This window comes from Myxine glutinosa, chromosome 6 (assembly GCF_964187855.1).
Source record: "Myxine glutinosa chromosome 6, kmMyxGlut1.1, whole genome shotgun sequence".
NCBI classification, from domain to species: domain Eukaryota; kingdom Metazoa; phylum Chordata; class Myxini; order Myxiniformes; family Myxinidae; genus Myxine; species Myxine glutinosa.
The window spans coordinates 14392275-14417224 of record NC_136266.1 but is presented as its reverse complement, the minus strand read 5'-3'; the positions used below and the strand labels follow the sequence as shown (position 1 = coordinate 14417224).

General features: G+C 49.5%; 1 protein-coding gene across 2 annotated transcripts in view; it reads left to right on the top strand.

The window, feature by feature from the left end:
• Window positions 1-24950, top strand: part of LOC137429139 (protein mono-ADP-ribosyltransferase PARP6-like) — a 139396-nt gene that overhangs the window by 113037 nt on the left and 1409 nt on the right. For both annotated transcript variants that reach the window (XM_078779623.1, XM_078779622.1), the window contains exons 23-27: window positions 11137-11209; window positions 16743-16812; window positions 17104-17144; window positions 17245-17311; window positions 18527-18611. In XM_078779623.1, the coding sequence (XP_078635749.1) occupies window positions 11137-11209; window positions 16743-16812; window positions 17104-17144; window positions 17245-17311; window positions 18527-18611 (336 nt within the window). The remainder of the gene's footprint in view (window positions 1-11136; window positions 11210-16742; window positions 16813-17103; window positions 17145-17244; window positions 17312-18526; window positions 18612-24950) is intronic.

The window sequence follows — 24950 nt, the reverse complement described above, 5'->3', positions numbered from 1 at the left end:
AATAACTTTATCGCTCGGTACGAGCCACACTCCAGAGGGTCACCTTTCCCCTTGTATAGAGGGACGAGGGTACTCAGTTCCCAATCCACTGGAATGCGGCCTTCTTTCACCACCAGATTACAGATCTCTGTCATTCTCTTCACACCCCAACTTCCTGCTGCCTTCAACATATCTCCCACAACTCCCGTCGGCCCTCCCGCTTTTCTACCCTTCATTGCTTTTATCGCTTCCTCAACTTCCTTCTCAGTTATCTTCTCTGCCGGTCCTAAAACTGGGTTACTCTCTATGTTGCCATCCCATTCATTCTCTGTATTCAACAGCATTTCCATATATCTTTTCCATCTTCCTTTAATTCCATCTGGGTCAACAACGATTTGTCCCACTTCATCCTTCAAGCAGCTCACCCCCATCACATCACACCTCTCTTTCGCTATCTGCTTTGCAATCCTGAATACCGCTCTCTGACCCTCTTCCAAATCCAAGCGTTCTCCGAACATTTTCCTACATGCCTCCTGCGCCTTTGCTACCTCTTTCTTTGCAGCCTTCCTGGCTGCCTTATAACTTTCATGCTCTGCTGTTTCTGCTCCCGTACCCTTCGCCTTCTGCCACTCCTTGAACTTCTTCCTCTTCTCGTCAAGCCTCTTTCCAACTTCATCATCCCACCACCATGTTTCCGAGTGCCTCGGTGGTCCTTTTGTGCATCCACATACCTCACCAACAGCTCCCAACAGACTAGCTTTCATTGACATCCAACCACTTTCAAGCTCAACCACATCATCCTCGACCCTACTCAGCCTCTCTTTTAATGCCTCCCTTACTGTCACCTCTTTCAACCTCCACACCTTCATTCTCGGTTGGTACTTCACCCGCCGAGCTCTCCTCGCACCTTTCACCCTTACGTCGCAGACAACCAAGTGGTGCTGTGAAACAGCCTCCTCCCCCGGGATTACCTTTGTGTCTCGGAGGTGCCCCCTATCTCGCCTACGCACCATCAGGTAGTCAACGGTTGTCGTCGACCCACCTGACGTGTATGTAACAAGCTTATTATCCTCTTTCTGGAACTGAGTATTACAAATCAACAAATCAGCTCCATCAGCAAACTCCAAAATCCTTTCACCTTCTCCATTTCTCACACCATATCCGTAACCCCCATGAACTCCGTCAAAACCATCCATACTCCTTCCCACATGTCCATTTAGGTCTCCTCCTACCACAACAACTTCCTCATCTTTCACGTTTTCCATCAGCTTCTCTATCGCACACCAGAACTTGTCCTTCTCTTCATCTTAATCCTAACGATCTTCTAAATGACTTTAATACACTTTACACTACCCGGGGTCTTTCCCTGCAAAACCATTGGCAATCTTACTCTATGCGGTTTTAAGAACCAAATTCCCATTGACCAAACTGTGGTGCTTCATCAATTTGGGGTCTCACTACCCCGATTCAACTCCCTGTGCCCTGGCACAATTTCAGGACTGGGTCGTGTGGCTCTCCCAGCAGGTCTACCCACCTGCACACCTCCACCACTGCAGTTGCCTCCGAGCTTACCTGCTCCTTATCCTAACCTATCTACTGGGGAAGGCCCTCTGGTGCTCTCCCCACTCGGTGCCCTCTCTGGCACTGGGCTACCCGGGTCCGTCCTCCGGATCCTCGGGCCCCATCCACAACTCTAACGGCTCCCAGAGCTCACCTGCGGCCTCACCTGGCCGACATCCTCACAGTGGTGGAGTGCCCAACCAACTACACACACTAACAGGCCACACGCCCAGCCATTTCCACGTCACTAATGCACCCATCCAAACTCCATTCTTCCACCACGCACCACAGATGCCAATATCCAACCACAATTTACCTGTACCCTCTACCTAACGCTTAAACTACCCTCCCTGGGTATTCTTGATAGGGGTCCACTTTTCCCCCATTCACACCTTCGCACCATCCACTCCACTCCACTGTTTCCACCATACTCACTCCATACCATCCATTCCATACTCCATATATTCCACTCAACCATTCTCCATACACCTGTAGTTGCACACCTGTGCAATTACTCCTCCTGGTGCTTCCTGCACCCTCCTTCCTCCCAGGACCATTTGGTCAACACAACACACATCACCATCACTCACTCATACACTGCTCCATACACCTGTTCAGTTGCACACCTGTGCAATCACAATTGTTCCTCACTCACTGCTCCATACTCTTCCATGCTCAATACAACTCACAATCACCTTCTCACAATACACTCCTGAGTACACCTCCAACACTCACACGGCATCATCTGACCTAACTACTCCCCTCTGAAACTCGCGCTTCCCAGTCGCCCCTTTAAACTATTGCGCTCCCTCGTCATTATAATCCAACTACCCTCTCTATGTCCCCAACTACCTGTCCAATGTTGCTACCTAACCTTACCGTTACCTATGGTCATCTTCTCTAGATCCCTACACACTTTATCCTAACCCTCCCGGGCTAGTTTTCACTGCCAAACCCCATAGCTATTGCTCCTTTGCCCCCTCTGTGAGGGATGGCAAAGTTGCCATCCCATCACATCGGATATCTTCCACTACCAATTTGGCCCATCCAATTTCAGCCAATCAAAATTTTCCAATGACAAATTCCCTATCCCTACCAAATGTCCTTTAACTCGAGCCTCGGTGCGTCTTTACATGCTCAGAACTTGGCTTCGCCAAGTCGACCAGTGAAGGCGGGTGGTTCGTTGCCGGCGGTTGGATCCGTCCGGCATTCGGTGCAGGGAAGGGGTTTCGCTCAGGCCGAGATCCCAAGATCCACCTCGGCGCGGAGCCTTTCGGTCTCCTGCCTGATGACCCAATCTTGCCCTGCCGGAACGCCGCGACCAAAAGGGGTCGCCGTGCCGACCCTTCCTACTGGGCCGCCCGCTCCGCTGAGCGGAGCACGGACGCGACCGTTCGGAGCGCGGCCCGGCGTGGATCGCGTACGGCGGTTCTTTCCAAACCGCCGTGGTTATGATCCCCACTGGTTCCCGCTGCACACGAAGCCCGGCACGCACCGAGGGCCCGCTGCGGCTACAGGTCGATCTAACCGCTATCCCGGTTACCGTCGATGCTCCACTTGCATGCTTACACCCCGCAGCCCGTTCCTTGCTCACACATCCAGCTGTCTCCATGCTCTTTGTCATTGCACCTTCTCTGACACACCCTCCAGGTTCACTCATAGACTTCGTCACACACCTGACCACCGCACACCTTGGCACACACTCGTCGTTCGTACACCTCACCAACACACCTCTTGTGCCCCCTCCTCGGTCACCTCCCCTGTGACAACCACGGGTGTGCACTCACTTGCCGTCATCGGCCGGTGCAAGGTGATTGTGTATGCTTCCGGTAACCGCTACATGCGCCCCCCCCATAATTAACTTTCACCGGGAGAGTGAGTTTGAGGGGGGTCTTGATAACCCAGCCGAAACGACCCCTGGTGATTCGTGTGGGGGTGGTAGGTGGCGTGGCGGTGGATGGTCGGGAGGGGGGCTTGGTTGACGGGGGACGGCCCCGCCGTGGAGGAAGGGCCAACTGTGGAGGTTGGTCGAGGTCCAAATGGGCCGGTTTGAGGCGGTCCACGGAGATGTGGTCTGGTTTGCCGCCGATATCCACGATGAACGACTTGTCGTCCCTCTTCAGGACCCGGAAAGGTCCATCGTACGGCGGCCGGAGCGGTCCCCGGTGTGCGTCGTTACGGATAAAAACGTACTCCGCAGTGCGAAGTGCTGGGGGGACGTGGGGTTGGGGGCCGCCGTGATGGGACGTAGGCACGGAGGCGAATCTCCTGGCGGCGTCTTGGAGGACCGAGCGTTGGCGAGCCGCGGACCAGGGGCCGGTGGCGTCAGGGATGAACTCGCCCGGCACACGCAGTGGCTGGCCGTAGACCAGCTCGGCGGTGGAAGCCTGGAGGTCCTCTTTAGGGGCCGTTCGGAGGCCCAATAGGACCCACGGGAGCCTGTCGGCCCAACCGTCGTCCTGGAGGCTGGCCCTGAGAGCGGCCTTCATCGAGCGGTGGAACCGCTCGCAAAAGCCATTGGCTTGGGGGTGGTAGGCTGTGGTGCGGTGAAGCTTGACCCCCAAGGCCTGGGCGACCGTGCCCCAAAGCTCGGAGGTGAATTGCGGGCCTCTGTCGGAGGACATGTCCGAGGGGGCGCCGAAACGGGCAATCCAAGTGCCAATGAAGGCCTGCGCCACGTCGGCGGATGTTGTTGATGCCAGCGGGACGGCCTCCGGCCACCTGGTGGTCCTGTCCACCATCGTGAAGAGGTGGGTGAAGCCCCGCGAGGAGGGAAGGGGTCCCACCAGGTCCACATTGACGTGGTCGAAGTGCCGCGCACGCACGTCGAATGGTGCCAACGGGACCTGTGTATGCCGGTGGACCTTCGCGCGCTGGCAGGCGACAGAGGCGTTGGCCCAGTCGCGGACGTCTTTACGGAGCCCGTGCCAGATGAACTTCGCTGCCACGAGCTTCTGCGATGCCTTCCGGCCCGGGTGGGAAAGGCCGTGGAGGGCATCAAAAATGTGCCGCTGCCATCCGGTGGGCAGGATGGGGCGAGGTTGGCCCAGGGAAACGTCGCACAGGAGAACCGTGCCTGTGTCCTCGAAGGGGACGTCGGCCAACCGCAAGCCTGTGTCCGCTGTCCGGAGGGCTTGCACCGTGGGGTCGGTGGTCTGGTCGGCCGCCATGCAGGCGAAATCCACACCCAGGTGGACGGCGTTCGCGCCGGACCGGGAGAGGCAATCGGCCACAGCGTTGTCCTTGCCCGCGACGTGCTGGATGTCCGTCGTAAATTCGAACACGGCGTAGAGGTGGCGCTGCTGGCGGGCCGACCACGGCTCCGTAACCTTGGCCATGGCGAAGACCAGGGGTTTGTGGTCCACAAACGCCATGAACGGGCGGCCCTCTAAAAGATGGCGGAAGTGGCGAACGGCCAGGTCAAGGCCGAGGAGCTCGCGGTCGAAAGCGCTATACTTGCGCTCGTTATGGCGAAGCTGCTGGCTGAAGAAGGCCAGCGGTTGCCAAGCCCCGTTCACCCACTGTTCATGCACGGCGCCCACCGCGTAGTCGGAAGCGTCCGTGGTGAGGGCGATGGATGCGTCGAGCGCCGGGTGCGCCAGCATGGTCGTGTTGGCGAGGGCCAGCGCAGCGCCCCTGGACGCCTCGTCCATCTCTTTGGTCCAGGCGACGTCGTGCTTGGCCGGCTTGCCCCGGAGGGCTTCGTACAGGGGGCGCATGAGTTGGGCGGCACGAGGCATGAACCGGTGGTCGAAATTTACCATCCCCAAAAATTCCTGCAGGGCCTTGATGGAGCAGGGGCACGGGAAACTTGTGACTGCCTCCGCTTTGGTCGGCAGCTGGACGGCCCCGCGCTTCGTGATGAGGTGCCCCAGGAAGTCGACGGCCGTGACGCCAAACTGGCATTTCGCCAGGTTGATGATGAGGTCGTGCTGGCCGAGGCGCTCAAAAGGCGTGCGCAGGTGGATGAGGTGCTCCGCCTGGGAAGTGCTGGTGACGAGAATGTCGTCCAGGTAGATGAAAACAAAGGTGAGGTCGCGCAGCACGCTGTGCATCAGCCGCTGGAAGGCCTGGGCCGCGTTCCTAAGGCCGAACGGCATGCGAAGGAACTCGAAGAAGCCAAAAGGTGTAATTACCGCCGTCTTCGGCACGTCGGCCGGCCGGACGGGTACCTGGTGGTAGCCCCGAATAAGGTCGACCTTCGGAAAGATCACCCGCCCCGCCAAACGGGCGGAAAGGTCCTGTATATGTGGTATCGGGTACCGGTCGGGGGTGGTGGCGTCATTGAGGTGGCGGTAATCGCTGCATGGTCGCCATCCGCCACCTGGTTTGGGCACGATGTGCAGGGGCGAGGCCCATGCGCTATTCGACCGCCGCACAATGCCCAATCGCTCCAGCACGTCGAATTCCGCCTTCGCCACGGCGAGTTTGGCCGGGTCGAGGCGACGAGCCCTGGCGTAGACCGGTGGACCTGGGTCGGGATGTGGTGTTCGACGCCGTGCTTGACGGCGACGGCCGAAAACGTCGGCTGCGTGAGGGCGGGAAACTCAGCGAGTAGGCGGGTGAAATCGTCCGCGGCCGGGAGCGCGCAGGCTAGCTTGGTCGGAGCGCAGCCGCTCAATGAGCAAGCGGGCGAGCTGAAGGTCTCCGCGTTGATGAGCTGACGCCGTTTGACGTCGACCAAAAGCCCATGCGCGCAAAGAAAATCTGCACCCAGCAAGGCCATGGGCACTTTCGCCGTGATGAAGTCCCACCTGAAGCGCTGGCCCCCGAAGCAGAATGCGACGCTGCGCGAACCGAAGGTGCGGATGGAGGAGCCGTTTGCGGCGACCAAGGCGGGCTGCAAAACGTGGCCTGTTTGTCCTCCACCGAGGCGGGTATCACGCTCAGCTGAGCGCCGGTGTCGCACAAAAAACGCCGCCCGGACGCTGTGTCCGTAATAAACAGAAGGCTGCCTGAATGGCCGACGCTCATGGCAGGCAGCGAGCACAGGCCTGGTCGTTTCCCGAACTGCCAAAAGTGCATGGTGGGCGGCACGTTCTGGCCTTCTGCCCGAACCTGGCGTGGTAGTAGCACATGGTCCGCTCTGGTGGAGGCTCCGGCGGTCGCGTCGGGTTCGGTCGACGGGGCGTCGCTGCGGCCGCTGCCGCCAGGGGTGCTAACTCGGCCGGTGGTGGCGCCGGTCGTGGCGCGGGCATTGCCTCGGTCGGCCCAGGGTTCCAGGGCGCGAGGGTCCGTGATGGGCGAATTAACCAAAGCTAATTGTACCTGCCCGGGTAGCTGCCGGAGGAACAGCTCGCGGAAGAGGAAATCTGGGCTGTGGTCGCCGAGTCGAGCAAGCATGTGGTCCATGCGTTCGGATGGACGGGCCTCACCCAGGTCCGGGAGGTCGAGCAGCTGTCGCGCGCGTTCGGCCTCCGTGAGTCCAAACACACCGAGGAGTAGGCCTTTGAGCGTGCCGTATTTGTCGGCATTCGGCGGGTTCTGTAGGAAGTTCAGGACCCGGGCAGTGGTGGAGGCGGTGAGCGCGGAGACCACATGGCCGCGTCGAGTCCTCTGTAATGTTCCGCCGGGCGAAGAGAGAATTTGCCTGGGTGAACCAGACAGCCGCGTGTGACTCCCAGAAGCCAGGGAGCTTCAAAGCTGCAGATGACGCCATCGCCGTGTTCTTGAAAAGGAGTCACCAATTGTGGGAGCTGTGCTTGCACGATAAAGCCGGACAAAATAGACTCCACCAGGAACGAAGTTTCACTGAGCTATTTATTTTAGCTCAACACGAAAGAACTCAAAAGCACTGAATCAACCGATTGAACGGGCGGCAATTTATAAGTCCCGTTCAACACACAAAAGCCACGCCTCTCAGGCGGGGCGTGGTACGCAAATAGGTAAGCCACGCCTCTCAACGGGGCGTGGTATGCAAGTCAAGCGTTCGCCCGGGAAAGGCAAGTCTGGACACGCCCGGGTGAGTCCGGACAAGTAACAGCTCGCCGGTTGCGTCATCGGCCAGTGCAAGGTGATTGTGTATGCTTCCGGTAACCGCTACAGTACAAAAAGAAACAGGTTTATTAAAGAAAATGCCGGTAACAAAGAAACGCATGGTAAACTGAATTCCTAAACGGGACGTCCCCACAACCAGACTTGAAAACACAGACGAAAGATAAAATAACGTTGGATAAAATAAATGTGTGTGGTTATTTGGCGCACTTAGCTCTGATCGCTGGTGCGTCTCCCAGGAAGCATCCAGGACCCGGGCGCGCAGTCTGAACGCGGCTCTGGTGTTGGCGGGAAATCCGCTTGCTCCCGTGCTGCTAGGCCTCTGTACGCCCTCGTTCATTAGGCCGTGCCCGCTGGCGCGAAACAGGCCTTATGCGCGAATCGAACGGCCCGCGTGCAGTTCGCTCCCCCAGCCGTGCCTGTCTTCGTCGTCCTTGGTGTGAAATTGCAGCCCTTGGTCCGCGGCTCTTCTGCCCACGACCACCAGCCCGATGCCAGAACACGGCTGCCAGAGATAAAGCCTCCCTGTGCAGACAGCGAAACCCAACCGTCCGCTATCGCTTTTGGAACGAGAGACCCAAGAGGGAATGTTTGCTCTCAATGCCCAGATGAACAGAGGAACGAGGAGGAGATGCCAGCCTAAAACGTTACTGCCAGACTCAAAACCTCAAGAAGGGTGGAGGAGAGGAGCAATCACGACCGTTTGCTATGGCATCCAGAACGAAACGGGCACATGTCCGCCGCTTCAACTATTTAACACACCGCTCTCTCACATCATCGGTTGTGCTTCACCAATCATCGAGTTTCTCTCTACCAGTCCTTCCCATCAATCAAAACCTTGACCATTCACGGCTCCTCAGGGCGTGGCCTCGGCCTGCCCGACCTATGTGTGCCATCCATGTTGGGGTTGTCAGCGGCAGCGCTCAATGTCCTGGCTCCTGTCGGCTTTTTAATTAGTGCCATTAAATGCACGATTCTAGCTCTACACTACCGGTCAAAAGTTTTAGAACGCCTCAATTTTTCCAGTTTTTTATTGAAATTTATGTGGTTTAATGTCCAGTGAATAACTTGAAATGGTACAAAGGTAAGCAGTAAACTGCTCGAAGTTTAAAAAAAAAGTTTAGGTTAGCAAAAACGGGAAAATAATGTAAATTGAACAGTTATATTGTAAACAAGCATTACGCCTAGGTCCCCGGACAGTGAAGTGATGTGAGTTGACAAAGTGGAAGACGCAAGGTGACCATCTTGGATTTTGACGTGGCGAACCAATTTTCAATAACGTTCTCCCTTATGCGTAGATACACCCACACACCAGATTAGAAATTAGTAGTTCATTTATTTTTCAAGATATTTCGCTCACAAGGTTCAGACATATATATGGTGGTGGCCATCTTGGATTTTGACGTGGGTTGCACCCACACACCAAATTAGAATTCGGTCCTGCGCTTACGCACGCACGCACGCCCACACGCATGCACACACGGACGGAGGGGAAAACCATAGTCCCCATTTCGCTCCGCGGTGCGACGGGGGACAAAAAAAGGCCTTCTTCAGGGAACAAGTAATGGGTCAACAACTTACAGCTGTTCTGCAGCAATGTAAGTAAATTAAGCCTTGAAAGTTGATGCAAACAATTCCTACAGGTGTCCCAACCTCTGCTGATTATTACTTGATTACAAACCCCCTGTCTGTATAAAAGCAGTATTGGAACAGACTGTTAGTACACCCTCTGAAGCATTATTTGGACAATATTGCACTGCAGGAAGTAGTATATTGGAAACTGGAGGAAACTCAGACAGGAAGAGGTCTGGCAGACCCAAAGCCACAACAGAATCAGAAGACAAGTTTTTGAGAGTCAACAGCTTGCGTGATAGGTGGCTCACAGGACAACAGCTTCAAGCACAGCTTAACACTGGTCGAAGTAAGCAAGTCTCAGTTTCAACTGTGAAGAGAAGACTTCGAGCTTCAGGTTTGACAGGTCGAGTGGCAGTAAGAAAGCCATTGCTAAGATGGTAAAATAAGAAAAAGAGGTTTGCCTGGGCCACGAAGCACCGCCAGTGGACTACTGAAGACTGGAAGAAGGTCTTATGGACCGATGAATCAAAATTTGGAATCTTTGGTTCATCACGCAGGGCTTTTGTATGCTGTCGAGTAGGCGAAATGATGGTTCCTCAGTGTGTGACACCAACTGTCAAACATGGAGGAGGAAGCGTGATGGTCTGGGGCTCTTTTGCTGGATCCAGAGTCGACGACTTGCACAGAGTGACTGGCACCCTGAACCAAAAGGGCTACCACAGCATTTTGCAGCGCCATGCAATACCCTCTGGTATACGCCTAGTTCGTCATGGGTTTATCCTACAGGATGATAATGACCCTAAACTCACCTCCATGCTATGTCAAAACTACCCTCGAGGAAAAGAACAAGATGGTGGGCTTCAAATCATGGAATGGCCAACACGGTCTCCAGACTTAAACCCCATCGAGCTGGTTTGGGATTAACTGGACAGAAGGATGAAAGCAAAGCAACCTACAAGTGCAACACATTTGTGGGAACTTCTGCAACAGTGTTGGGAAGAACTTCCCGAACAATATTTGATTTCCATTGTAGAAAGAATGCCACGAGTGTGTTCGGCGGTTATATCTGCAAAAGGTGGCTACTTTGCTGAGTCAAAAATTTAAATTAAATTTTGTTAAACAAAATGATTCTGTGATTTATTTTTTTATCTCCAATTGTTTATTTGTTCTATGCTTAATTTCAGAGTACATTGAGACATTAAACTGCGTAAATTTCAATAAAAACTGGAAAAATTGAGGTGTTCTAAAACTTTTGACCGCTGGTGTACGTGTCTATGGTGCATTGTCATAAGGAACAAAGGAATAAAATTAGAGGTATCGACATGCAAGGGATCATTTACCCATAATCCCTTAGCTAGTTAGCACAAGAGCCACCCTTCATATGGCCACACGTCACACTTAATCCGAACACACGACCTACCGGATCCCTACTTATTACATGGTGGTTCTTCTTCTTCTTTACAACAATCGGAGCACACTAATCGATACAAATCTACCTGGTCTAAGGTTATCACTGCCTACCCCCTGCAAACATAACAGTATGTTCAGCTGCCAAGTGTTTTTCAATGTCACATGAAGGGAAATTATTAAAAAGTGTTGCCACAACATCGTCATGCATTTCCTTCAGGGTCATTGATAAGGAGGTAATTGATCACTGTTTCCAGTCTTCTTCATTTTTCAAAACACCAATGACTAACTCGCATTGTCAAGTTTGTATACCTGCAAACATAAAAAGCCTGTTTAAAAGTAAAACATCAAACCATAAGTATCTGTTGGGTCATAAGATGTCATTAAATAGGTCAGGCAAGAAACTTCCTGAATACCACTTCCAATTACATTTTTGTTGTTCCGTTGCTGTTAATCAAATTTGAATGTTATTAATCAGATTTACAATTTTTTTTCGATATTAAATACCTGTACTTGTTTTCTCTAATTCATCAAAATGCAGTACCTGCAGTGATATGTGCAGATTATTTGCTTGGTGACTGCTGTGTTTTATTTCTGATGTAAACTGTTTCTGCCCTCCAGTGGATCACCTATTGGGAACTTGCATTCCATTATTCGCCAAGGTCTGTTGCTCAAGTCTTACACCCCACAGCAGGTAAGTACGTCATGACGTGAGTAGATTGCAATATTCTTGTGAAAGGTAGATTCGCGTGTTTGTTTGTGGACGTAACTACAATGGCTGTTCTGGAAGCTTTGACACCCATGTTAAAGAGGTGCTGTTTGAGATTGGTGAAAATAATCCACAGGGTTTTCCCCAGTAATAAAGACCAATTCAAAGAAGTTTCATAAACTGGAAAACAATGGAACAGAGAGGAGAAAGGACAGCAAGGCCTCCAACCTGCCCACTGAGTGAGAAGCAGACATTGAGGCTCTACCCTTTGCTGAAAGATGACATTTTTCAGTACAAGGTTGAGTCTCAACGTTAATAAAGGGAGAGTCAGCTTCACCAGCCTGAATTGGGGAAAAATATTCTGTTTGGATTTCCATTGTATTTTTTGCATACTTATTAGATAAAATGGTTCAAAGAGGACTTGGTGGAGAATACCAAGCATCCTTCAGACCAAGACAGGTTATGGCTGATCACCAAGCTATGGATCTCCATATACTGTGCCTCACCGAGAGATAGAGGGTAGCCGTAGCCAGAGGGTAGCCTATGATTCGCCATTCAATCCTTATGGAATGAGGTAGTGAGAGTGTGGGACTTTAATGCGTTGAATTCCATGTTCTAATTCGTGAATATGTCGTTATTTTGTTTAGACAGGCATACACGAGTGACACCATTTAGTCTTGCAGTTGAAGGTATGATGAACATACTTGCACATGGTGGAGTGGTTTACAAAATTGGGTGCAGTGTATTTTTCAGGAAAGCAGAGAGGTCATTGTTTATAGTCACAGGTCTACAATAGCTTCGCATTGCTGTTGTTGTTCATGGGGTTCTTGGTGATGGTTAGAGAGAGAGAGAGAGAGAGAGAGAGAGAGAGAGACCGAGACCGAGACCGAGACCGAGACCGACCGAGACTGACCGACCTTACAAGGTTGACCACTTGGAGCATCCTAGACTGTCTCGTGCCACCATTTATATTGAGGCTACCAAAAATAGTCATGGAGATGTAAAAGAGGTAAGGAAAGGGAAATCTGCGTATCATCCTTTTAAATCGTTTTTTGCCTTAACAAAGTGTTTCTTCAGCCTGCTACATTGGGGTTCCGTGAAATTGTGGTCACTGGGCCGGCAAATAATACACCTTGCCGTTTCAATAAACCCAGGTAGATCAGAAAAATGATCTTTTATTTCAATATATCTTTTTCTAAAAGTCTGGTTCAGAAACTTGAGTATTTGCTATGGTAAGACGTTGGAATCGCTGTATGTGGGGAATTCCTTAATGTCATCGGATTCCTCCTCAGACATGTCAGAAACACTATCTGGGACCCCTGGCTCTTGAGACTCCAGAATACTTTGTAAAGTGTGCAGGTGTCATCCTGCCCTGTTTCTGTTGGAACAGGTTGAGGGAGAGGTTCCACCAGAACCCCAGGTAATGTGGGGGAGGGGGGGGGGGGGGGTCGTGTGTTCTGCAACCTGTTGCACAATTTGAGGTTCTTCCTCGGGACAATCATTGTGCTCAGGTACATTTTCTAAATTGGCCGGTACAACGACTATTTGATTTGAATGATCGCCGTCAGGTGCGTTGGAACACTGAGGGGTCGAAATTTGCTCTTTTGCCCCCCAGTCGAGTCTCGACCCGACTCGTCATAATCCGCACAAGGATTTAACGTAGTTTGCACTCCAACGTCATCTGGAGGGAGCGCATGCAACTCCTCCACATTAGGCTGAGGGTCCATATCGGCAGCAGGCAGAGGATCTGCATTCACATTTAGCAATACTTCATATCGATTACTCATCGATGTTTTATCAGGTGTTACTGAGTCCAATGCATCGGAGTCTAACACCACCTTCTTTTCCTTATGGGGTGGAGGGACATTCCGAGGTGTTTTCCTCTTTCTCAAAGAGGAGACGAGTGTAAAACCATCCCAAACGTTTTCATTCTCGGACGTTTTCGATGTCGATGGTACGTTTTCTGTCACAGTATCAGGGGGTGTTGTCTGCTCGGCCACTGCGGGGGCAATTTGTAGACAAAACCGTTTTAGATGCCCAAAGTTCCCACAGCCGAAACATTTTAACGTTTCCGTGGCCGCATATACCTGGTACTCGTGATTATCCACACGAAACGTAAATACCGCGTTGAGCACCTTGTCCACATTGGATGCAGGAAACACAATGTACACCTGCCGCCGGAAGGACATGATGTGTTTAGCCTGCTCGTTGCGACACCCCAGAGATAACATCGTGATCTCCGACACCCCAGAGATAACATCGTGATCTCCGACACCCCAGAGATAACATCGTGATCTCCGACACCCCAGAGATAACATCGTGATTTCCGACACCCCAGAGATAACATCGTGATCTCCGACACCCCAGAGATAACATCGTGATCTCCGACACCCCAGAGATAACATCGTGATCTCCGACACCCCAGAGATAACATCGTGATCTCCGACACCCCAGAGATAACATCGTGATCTCCGACACCCCAGAGATAACATCGTGATCTCCGACACCCCAGAGATAACATCGTGATCTCCGACACCCCAGAGATAACATCGTGATCTCCGACACCCCAGAGATAACATCGTGATCTCCGACACCCCAGAGATAACATCGTGATCTCCGACACCCCAGAGATAACATCATGATCTCCGACACCCCAGAGATAACATCATGATCTCCGACACCCCAGAGATAACATCGTGATCTCCGACACCCCAGAGATAACATCATGATCTCCGACACCCCAGAGATAACATCATGATCTCTGACACCATACCGAGAAAGCTCTTTTAAAATTAAATCGTTTTTCAGGAATGGGGGACAATTTGATATCAAGACTTTCACGGCTGGGGTGTCCAGTGGGGAGACCAGGACAAAATGTCCATTCTCAGTAGACAAACTGGTCGCCACAATTTGATGCACAAGCTGCTCTTCAGACACGAATATAACCACACGTTGTTCATCCGTGAAGCTGCACGGATTTTCTCAAGCCCCATTATGTTACCCACCGCAATAACGATGTCCACGGTGACCTCGTCAGGAGGAACGCAAACCTCGCCATGTTTCCGCGTCAAGCCCTCAAGGGCCGCGCAGCGGGAACGTGCCGACATTACAACAATCGGAAAACCCTCGGCCTAAGCTTTCTGTGCAAGTAGGGGAAAAAAGGAGAAAAGCGCTACTCTGCATTCACCAGCACGAGCGAAACTATCGTGAGGAAACACACCTCTCAATGAGGAAAAGGGCGAGAAATCACGACAACCCGTCAGACTGCCAATGGACTCACCCTTCGATCTCAGCGAAAGGCATGGGCTCTCTCTGTATCTCAGGGGAAGAAACGAAAGTGGAAAAAATAAAAATAGAGATAGCAACACAAGCGAGGAATGCAATGGAGGCATGAAGGGAGGTGAGGAGGGGAACCAGTGCGGGGAGGGGAACGAGTGGGGAGAGGGGAACGAGTGGGGGGAGGGGAACGAGTGGGGAGAGGGGAACGAGTGGGGGGAGGAGGGGAACGAGTGGGGGGAGGAGGGGAACGATTGGGGGGAGGAGGGGAACGAGTGGGGGGAGGGGAACGAGTGGGGGGAGAAGGGGAACGAGTATGGGGAGGAGGGGAACGAGTGGGGGGGATGGAGGGAACGGTCGGAGGAAGGGAAGACCGAGCAGGGGGAACGGGCGTGGAACTGGGAGGTGGGGGGGGAGGTAAAATGGGAAGGGAGGACGAGGGTTGTGGTACCCGGGTTTGTTGAAAATGGAGTGGTTGGGGGAGACAGAGAATACACAATGTGAAAATAAACAAAAATGGAAAGGAAAGGTGAGAACAACAACCAAAAAAAATGGGGAGGTAGAAAGATCGAAAGTCGGAGCAGCTCGCACCTCACCACACATACACAGCTGCCATCTTGACACGCCCAACACACAAACAGCCAGCAGGGCGCGGGCGAGAGAGAGAGAGAGAGAGAGACTTGACATTTAAACTCTTTTTATTATAAAAGTATAAAACAAGAGCAACACCAAAGGAAATTCTTCAAGGAAAATCAGCAAAGTCATAGAAATCCCACAAGGAAAAAACAGTCAGTGCACTGCAATCCAAACAACAGAAAAGGCGAAAATACCAAAAAAAAACACAAGGAGAAAACCGAGGTGTAATTTCTGAACTAGGCATAATTAATTTTATATGTACAAATTTACATTTGCATTTGCAAACATGAGGAGAGACGGAAGAAAGAAAGAGTAGGTCAAGACAAGGGGGAGAAAAAGGCCGGCAAGGAGAAGCATGGAACAGTGTATGAGAACAACCGAAATATATTATAAATGAATTTTCAATTTGTTATCTTGGACTTTACAAATCCCTTCAACACACTAGGTCGCAATAAAATTTCCAAGATCGTTTGCAGTTTGGGCATCGTTGAATTCAAGTTTGAGCCTTGCTGACACCAAAGAACTAAAAAAAAACATAATACTGCATTCTTGCATGGGTCTACCACCCAGTTTCGCCTTCCGTGACAGGTATACAGCAAGTTTAGCGGTAGCGGTTAGGAAACCGAATACAATAGATGTAGTTTCCTTTTTGGGAGGAAAACCAAAGATGTAAGCCTTCAAAGAAAAGGTAATCCGCAATCTATGGGAAATAAAATTTAACCAATAAAGCAAAGGAGAAAGTCTTTCACAATTAATGAAGGCATGAAACAAGTCTTCCCTCTCCGGACAAAAGGGGCAACAGCCGGAAATGGGGGGGAAAAAAACGAATGACAGCATTGGAAGGAACAATCCAGTGGGTCAAACGCCACTGAAGGTCACCTGTTCTTTTAGATACAAGTCCAGCATACATTGTATCCCATGAAGGCTCAGAGGGGGGACCGGGAGGCAAGAGTCCTTTCCACCGGGTAACTCCAGCTAGAGGTGGGTCCCCAAGAAGTAGTTTCACACAAGACCTATAAATGCTCTTGCTGCTCATAGCATGGAAGGGGGGTGACCCTGTACTCATGGGGGGCAGATTATTTGGGGTAAAAGCCACAATTAATTTTGGAACTGTGGGCTCAACCTCTGCATCCTGGGTCCAATGTAGGCCTAGCTGGTGGCCTCTTCGGATCACACTTGTTAGGTCCGCCAGCTTGTTCGCAGGTTTCCATCCATGTCCAGAGTCATGCCGGAGATGACACACTTTAAAATGTTGGCCACTATAAAATGTTGGCAGAAATCGCGTCTCCTCGGGATATCGGGGAAAAGTGGATTGAAAAATAAAGGCTAGTGTGCAAACATGTTAGTGCCATACGAGTCTGTTTGACGATAGTTGTCTCTGTTTGATGTTGGTAGCAATGTGATACTTAGGGTGGTGGACAGCTGCAACGAGGTTGTGGCCATGAATAAGTTCGCAGGTGGCGTCTAACCCACCTATAATGTGAGTTTCTTGCATTGCAGGGACGTGATGCGATTGTATTGAAAGGTTTTGGAGGGGTAGTGTAACTTTACACGTGCCACGCTTAACCTATTGTGTTCTTTGTTGTTGTCTTTCTTTCTTCTTTAGAGAAATGGAGCAAAGTATGGAGTGGGTATATATACGTCCCCGCTTTATAATAACGCCTGCCGTTACTCCTGTGAGTCATTGTGTTAAAATTAAATGAAGACATGACAAATATCCGCTCATGCTCACACATCACAAACATTTATCTTCTAAATGATCCTTGCCAGTTGAAAACTCATCAAGAAATGAAGAAACATCATCTGCAGAAATTTGCAGAATTCATCTGCAGAAATGACGTTTTATTTCTTCATCATTCCAGTAGAAATCTGTTAATATTCATCAATATTCTTATTTGCCGTTTCCATTCCAAAAGTACATCGGTTGTGCTTCTTTTATTCAAATGTTGTGTTTCTTCTTTGTGCAGATATCAATTTGAAACGGATCGCCAACACCAGACCCATCAAGGTAATGTTGAGGAATTTTTGAATAGAAAGTTTTAATGTCATTCCAAAGTAAGCCGGTATCGTTGCGACTAACGTTCCGCAATGTTTTCCTTTCACTCCAGTATCAAAGCAAGGAATTGTTTACGTCCAACATCATGTCCACCATGAAATGCATTGCTTTATGTGAAGGTAAGCTACTTTTCTTCTCATTTGAATTCCTTATTACCTCCGCCACCAAAGGTGGATGGAGGTTATATTTTCACCCCTGTCTGTTTGTTACTTGCCGGAATAGATCCCGGCAACTATGTTGGTCGGTTGGTTTGTCTGTCTGTCTGTTTGTGCGCAGTACTACGTCTACATCGTTGCACATAGCATCGCCATAGTTTACACACATATTTGCCTTGCCCTGGAATATACTGTGCCCAATTTTTAACTCTCTAGGCCCAAGGTCAAGCTCCAGGTCACCCAAAACGTGAAATCAGGGGGGTCGAGTTTTCATTTAACATATATTTCAAACCATTATAACTCTAAAAGTACCAGAGATATGCATACACTTACCGTTACTGACATATAGGAAGTCACATACACTTCATTTGGCACCATGACCTTTGACCTTGAGTGACCTTGAAAGGTCAAACTCAAGGTCAAAAACAGTTGTTTTTTTTACTAATAACTGTCAAACATTATCCGGTTCCCTTCTAACCAACACTCCTGAAAAAAAGTACATTCCGGCAAGTCCTCTGTCTCTGACCGATTTTCTGTTTGTCCATTTGTTTGTTTGTGAACAAAATATCTGAAATAGTTGTGGATGGATTCTGGAAGAGATGTGGTGTATGTGACAAGGACGAAATGATTCGATTTTGGTGAAGATCCGGATTCGGATCCGGCTACTAGAATTTTTAAAGTGATTCTTCACCATTGGGAGTTCGGGCCAAAAACGATACTTAGCAGGATATCTCAAAAAGTTGTGGACGGATTTGGACGAGACTTAATGGACCGGTTGGGTGTCTCACAAGGACAAATAGCTTAGATTTTGGTGAAGATCTGAATCTGGATTCGGATATGAGAATTATTAAATTCTTTGAGTGATTCTTCATCATTGAGAGATCGGGCCAAAATGATATATCGCAAGATATCTAAAAAAGTTATGGATGGATTTGGACGAAACTCGTTGGACAAGTTGTGTGTGTGACAAGGACAAATAGATTAGATTTTGGTGAAGATCTGAATGTGGATTCGGATATGATAATTATTTATTTTTTTTGAATGATTTTGCACCATTGAGTGATATGGCCAACCAGGCAGAGGTATGCTATCTACTGAATGCCGTTCTTGTTATCCATGTTGTTATGTGCACCTAAACCTTTATGTGAATTATTCATTGAAGCATTCCCTCTCCATCAGTGATCAAGTCAGATTCCCTGGAAAAATATGGAGACGTCTGGTGTATTTCACATCCTGCGCACATCTGCATCCGCCTTCTATTTGTGTAAGTACTGATCCATGAAATAGTGATTCCAGGTATACAAAGCTGATCCCAAATTACCTGAGGCCACCCAAAGTTGATTTTTTTTTTTCATTTGGACTTTTTAAACATTTATACTTGACATCAGATCAACGGCAGCTTCCAGGAACATCAAAGGAGAGGCCACTCTCGGTCTCGCATGACGTCAGTGTGATCCCCCTTGGTCTCACTCACATGTTGTGGCTGAATTTGCCTAATCTGTGTGTGACGTTCCTTAGTCACTTGTGGGTGTAGTTTTGCTATTTTCGTCAAGAAGTCGTTTGATTCTGTCAACGGTCATGCAGGGCTCCAAAATACATATATTTTTGTGGGGAATCATATTGGTGAGTTAAATCCAGGAATATCTGTTGGTGAAATATTCTAACCTGGTAGACAGGTTGGCCGTGCCATGAGGACGATTTGATTCCATTTTGGTGAAGATCCGGATCCAGATATGAGAGTTTTCAATTTTTTGAAGTGATTCTTCATCATTGAGAGATCGGGTCAAACACAATACATTCTAACCCCGACATTTGCGGTTCCAACATTTGTGGACCCCGCGTATTCACAGGTTGATAAATTCTGACCGGCTTCTACATCCGTGGCCTTGTGTCCGGTGAATTCGCGGTTTTTTGTGGGCACAAAAACAAAAAAATTCCATGAGCCGCAAGCATGACCTGCATTGATATTCATGGCCTTGCGCTTCGTGTTTGGATTTTGGCATATGTTTGGATAATGGATAATGGATAATGTTTGGATAATGCCTGTTAGTGGCCACATAAAAATATTTTAGCTGTGCTATAAGCAAACTTCGCATGATATCCCACCATTCACATGGTAAACATTGCTTCGCAGGATATCCCACCATTCACATGGTAAACATTGCTTCACATGATATCCCGCTATTCACATGGTAAACATTGCTTCACGGGATATTCCACCAGCTGCATAACATGTCATCCCCCACGTGTTACTGCACAGAATGAAAACACTTATCCACAATGAAACAATGTCCCAAGATTCGCAAGATTTTCGTTGACATTCGTGGATTTTCTTCAACATTTGCGGATTTTGAAATGCCCAGAACCTATCTCTCCTTTTATCATTGAATTTTTACAATGCCCCCACATTCGCTGTTCCAACTTCCGCGTCATTTTCCAGGAGTGTATCCCCCGCGAATGTCGGGGTCCGAGTCCATATAGCATGATATCTCAAAAGGTTATGGACGGATTCTGACAAACCTTGGTGGATGAGTTGGGTAGGTGACAAGAACAAGCTCATTAGATGTTAGTCAAGGTTCGGATGCAGATCTGGCCTATTCTTTGGATGCAAAACATAGAATGTTCAGCCTGGCGGAGGTATGCACTCTGCCGAGTGCCATTCTTGTCTTATGAGATGTTATTTCGTTTTTTTATTTAAGGCACCCACCTTGTAGCCCTCACCTCGAGTGGCCTTATGGCTTTGTGGCAGGCAATATCCCATCAAAAATAATAATAATAAGGGAAAGGAATATTCTGAGCTTTAAAGGGCATATACATTCCCTTCTCTCACAAAGCAAATTTGTGTTGCTCCTTCCATGCATGCACTTCTTAGCTAATATTATGGCATCTTTGGTGGCTTAATGGTTAAAATGCCCACTCTGACTCTGGGAGGTCGACAGTTCGAACCCCAGCTGACTCCCACCAGAGAGTTTAAAAAATACGTGCTGCTTCCTTGTACGTGCTGCTTCCTTGCTTGACGCTCATCGTTTAAAAGGATAGAGTACTGACAACAAAACAGAGGTTGGCAAAATAGCTCAGGCCTTGATGGGCCTAATGGTGTCCTCCTGTCAAAATTCCTCAGGTAGGGAACTTGTGCATTATTATTATTATGTTATCCTCATGTGCATTTTATACAAGAGGAAAAGCTGCAGACCTTCAGATGCAAAAAGTTTAATTGAGGTGGAGCATGTGCTGAAGACCCTCTGCTGCAGCATACATTCCATCATTCCCTAAAAAATAATAAACGTCTCCACAAGGGGGGCAAAGTGTTTTAACAGGTATTCATTCTTGTGAGGAAGGTGTCATGTATCATTGGGCAGTTATAGTCTTATCAACCTTAATGTTCTGGCATGCCTTCCAGTGCACGCAATGTTTATTGATTTGTCAAGATACAACCAAATCTCAGGGAGGAAACAACCAATCGGTTCTTCCAATACACAACCGACACCACATCTGGTCTTAGACAATCCAGTCGTGTACGCACACGTCGTTTCATCAGCAGCTCAGCTGGTGTCACCCTTGTCGTTGTGTGGGGAGTGATGTGGTGAGCGAAAAGCACAGGTGATAGTCTGGTCTGAAGGCTTCCGCCGTGTATCTTACTTAGACCAGACTTTACAAAACTCACAGAGCTTTCAGATAATCCATTTGAAGCTTGATGGTGTGGGCTCACAAACTTGTGAATTATACCATTCAGGCGGGTGAATTCAGTGAATTCAGAACTTGAGAAACAGGTCCCATTGTCCGTGACTATCAAGCGTGGCAAACCATGAGTGGCAAAGCACTGGCGCAGCCTCTCTATGGTAGCGTGTGAGGTTGCTGTATGTGTTACATAGGCGTCGATCCATTTAGTGTGAGCGTCCGTAACAACAAGGATCATACGGCCTTCGATGGGTCCAGCATAGTCAAGATGAATCCTCTGCCATGGTTCAGTGGGCCATTCCCAGGGGTGTAGTGGTGCCTTAGCAGGGGCGTTTCGACTGCTTTGGCATGGATAACAATGTTTCACACACTGTTCGATGTCAGAGTCGAGGTGAGGCCACCAGACATAGTTCCGTGCCAGCGATTTCATTCTTACAATGCCTGGATGACAATCGTGAAGCTGGTCCAAAATCTTTGTGCGCAAGTTTGGGGGAATGACCACTCGGCATCCCCACAGCAAGCAGCCATTCTCGACACTTAGTTCATTTTGCCTGACCTTGTAAGAATTCAATTCAGGGTCAGCATCGTGTAGAAGGCCCCACCCATGCCCAGTAGCACGAATGACCTTGGAAAGAAGTGGGACACGCCTGGTGTAGGTCCGTATCTGGTTGGCATCAATTGGGTTGTCATTCAAAAAGTCCATCAGAGATATCACGCTGCCAGGTACAGGGGGGTCAAACACTGTGTCCGGAAGTGGTAGGCGACTCATGGCGTCTGCATTTGAAATTGTGGAGCCAGGTCTGTACGTAATATCGTAATCATAAGCCGAGAGTGAAAGTGACCAGTGCATGATCCGAGGCGGTAAGACCTCTGAGGTAGCCTTTGATGGACCAAACAAACTAATCAGTGGCTTGTGGTCCGTGTAAATCGTGAAATTCCGACCGAAAACGTACTGGTGAAACTTCTTAACTCCAAATACAATGCCGAGTCCTTCTTTGTCCAGCTGACTGTAGTTCTTCTCAGCAGGAGACAGTGTACGAGATGCGAATGCTATTGGTCTCTCTGTGTGATCTGGCATGTTGTGTGACAAAACAGCACCAACCCCGTACTGACTCACATCACACGACAGGACCATATCTTTGTCTGGGTCGTAGTGAACTAGCACATTTGAAGACCGCAGCATGTCTTTTGACTTCTGGAAGGCTGCTGACTCCAGAATGTCCCATTTCCAGCTGATGCCTTTTTTTAACAGGCAATACAGTGGGCCCAGTATGGTAGCAATGTTTGGGATATACCTGCTGTAGTACTGCAGCATGCCAATGTAAGCCTTGAGTTCAGTCATGTTTGGCGGAGCAGGGGCATCTTTGATTGCTCTGATCTTCTCTTCTGTGGGATGTAAGCCTTCAGCACTGATACGATGGCCCAAATAGGTCACCGACGGAACCATGAACTCGCACTTGTCTCTCCGCAGGCATAGTCCAGAGTCAGAAATAATACGTAGCACACGTTCGAGGTTGTCCAGATGATGAAGCTCTGAGCGGCCAGTGACTAGGATGTCGTCTTGGTAAACAACACGTGTGGTTCAGCAGCGAACAGGCTGTCCATACAGCGTTGGTAGATTCCTGGCGCCGATTTGACACCAAAACTCAGGCGGTTGTATCTGTAGAGCCCCCGATGCGTGTTGATGGTGAGATATTCTTTGGAATCCTCATCCAGAATGACTTGCAGTTAGGCCGATCTCATGTCGAGCTTGGTAAAGGACTGTCCTCCACTCAGTTTTGCGTATAAGTCATCGATCCTTGGTATGGGATATTTGTCCAAGGTGGAACATTTGTTGATCGACATTTTGTAATCCCCACAAAGGCGTATCGACCTGTCTGCCTTCACAACAGGAACAGCTGGAGCAGCCCAATTTGAGTACTGAACTGACTCAATGATACCTAACTTTTCCAGTCTGGCTAATTCTGCGCCAACTTTTTCTTGCAATGCGAGAGGGACTGGGCGTGCTTTGCAGAAAATTGGCTTCACATCTTTCTCAATGTTGAGCTTGGCAGTGAAGCCCTTCAATATCCCGAGTTCATCCTTGAAGATGTCCGGGTATCTCCCGAGGAGGTGCTGCAGTACAGTTGGTGGCTTGGAAGCCTGTAGTTGGTGGATGTGTTCCCAATTGAGTTTGACAACATCGAGCCAGTTTCGCCCAAGAAGTGTGGGTCCATCCCCCAGGGACGACCAAGAGTTGTAATTGGTGAGTGTTGTTTCCGTAGGTTACTGTGACATCACACGACCCGCGGGCTTGTATTGACTCACCAGTGTATGTGGTGAGTTGGATTGGGGACCAATGGAGGCTGGGATGTTCACAATTCCCCCACAGTTTACGGAAAGCTGCTTCGCTCATGAGTGAGACGGCAGCCCCCGTGTCTATCTCCATTTCCATGTTCCGTCCATCTATATCTACTATAACCAGTATTGGAGTAGACTGTCTGCCAGACTTTGTGTGGAAAAGGTCATACAACTGAACACTGTGGCTGTTAGGGCTGTCTCCATCAGTCACATCTTCTTGGTTATGCTCTGAGTCAAGGAGGTGGGTTTTGCATTCCTCTCTCCTTGCCCTCCGTTTTCGAGACAAGCACGCAGAGGCGATATGACCCACCTTGTGGCAGTAGTTGCAAGCGGCATTCTTGAAACGGCATGTAGTGGCATTTGCAGCGGAAACATTTGTCAGCACCAGCTGCCAAGCAGTTTCCAGGTGTTTTGGCGTTGGATTTTCTGGTCGGATGTTGTCCCACCCGGTTGACAGATGACACGTCAGCTCTAGGCTGATAAGTGATGGAGCGTGCAATGTCTGCAGCATTTTTGTCTGCACACTCCATTGCGATAGCAATGTCCTTTGCACTGGAAAATGTCAGAGTCCTTTCAGCATGTAGGCGCCGGCGAATTCGATCTTGCTCCATTCCCACGACGAGCAAGTCCCCTAGCATGTCGTCGAATGTAGCACCAAACTGGCAATGCTGGGCAAGGTGTTTCAGGTGAGCTATGAATGCCGAAATGGACTGCGTTGAGGTTTGGCGGCACATGTAAAAATTGAATCGACTCACAATGACTGAGGGTGTAGGTTCGCAGTGCTCCTTCATTGCTGCCACAAGCTCGGCATGTGTTCAATCCATCGTGGTCCTGGGCATGGCGAGATTCTTCAGAACAGTAAATGTCTCGCTGCCGCATACCAACATCAGGATTGCTTTCTTCCTGGCATCATCCTCGATGCTGTTAGCTTGGTATTAATACTGTAGACGCTCAATGTACGCCTCCCAGCTTCCTTCGCGCGGGTTGAACTCGTCAATCCGGCCGTAGGACATGGTGCTCAAGTAGCGTATGCCATGAAATAACGAGTTGGCAGGCCAATAGCTAACAGCAATAGCTCAGCTTGCTTTGCACGCGCTCACCAGGATCCCACCTTCGTCGCCAAGTAAAGTATCAGGCTGGGAAGACAGTTTGAGTGCACCATCGGTCGTTTATTGCGCAGCCGGGAAAACCACAAGCGCCCAGCGTAGGCCCAGCTTCCTCTGCCATGCAGTATGCCCCGCCTCTTTTATATCCGCCTTCCGGTTTAATCCCATGCAATACATAACAAAGGTGTCATGTATCATTGGGCAGTTATAGTCTTATCAACCTTAATGTTCTGGCATGCCTTCCAGTGCACGCAATGTTTATTGATTTGACAAGATACAACCAAATCTCAGTGAGGAAACAGCCAATCGGTCCATGAGGCCTGCGCCACTTCCACATCATCGAATCCTTGCCAATCACGAAATATAAAGCCTCACTCACCTTCCCACCTAATTCCCACTCAAGCCACAATGTAGCCTAACTAAACATCAAATCAAATGGAAGTGGGAGAGTGAGCAGCAGGCTCAGAGCACCGGAAAAG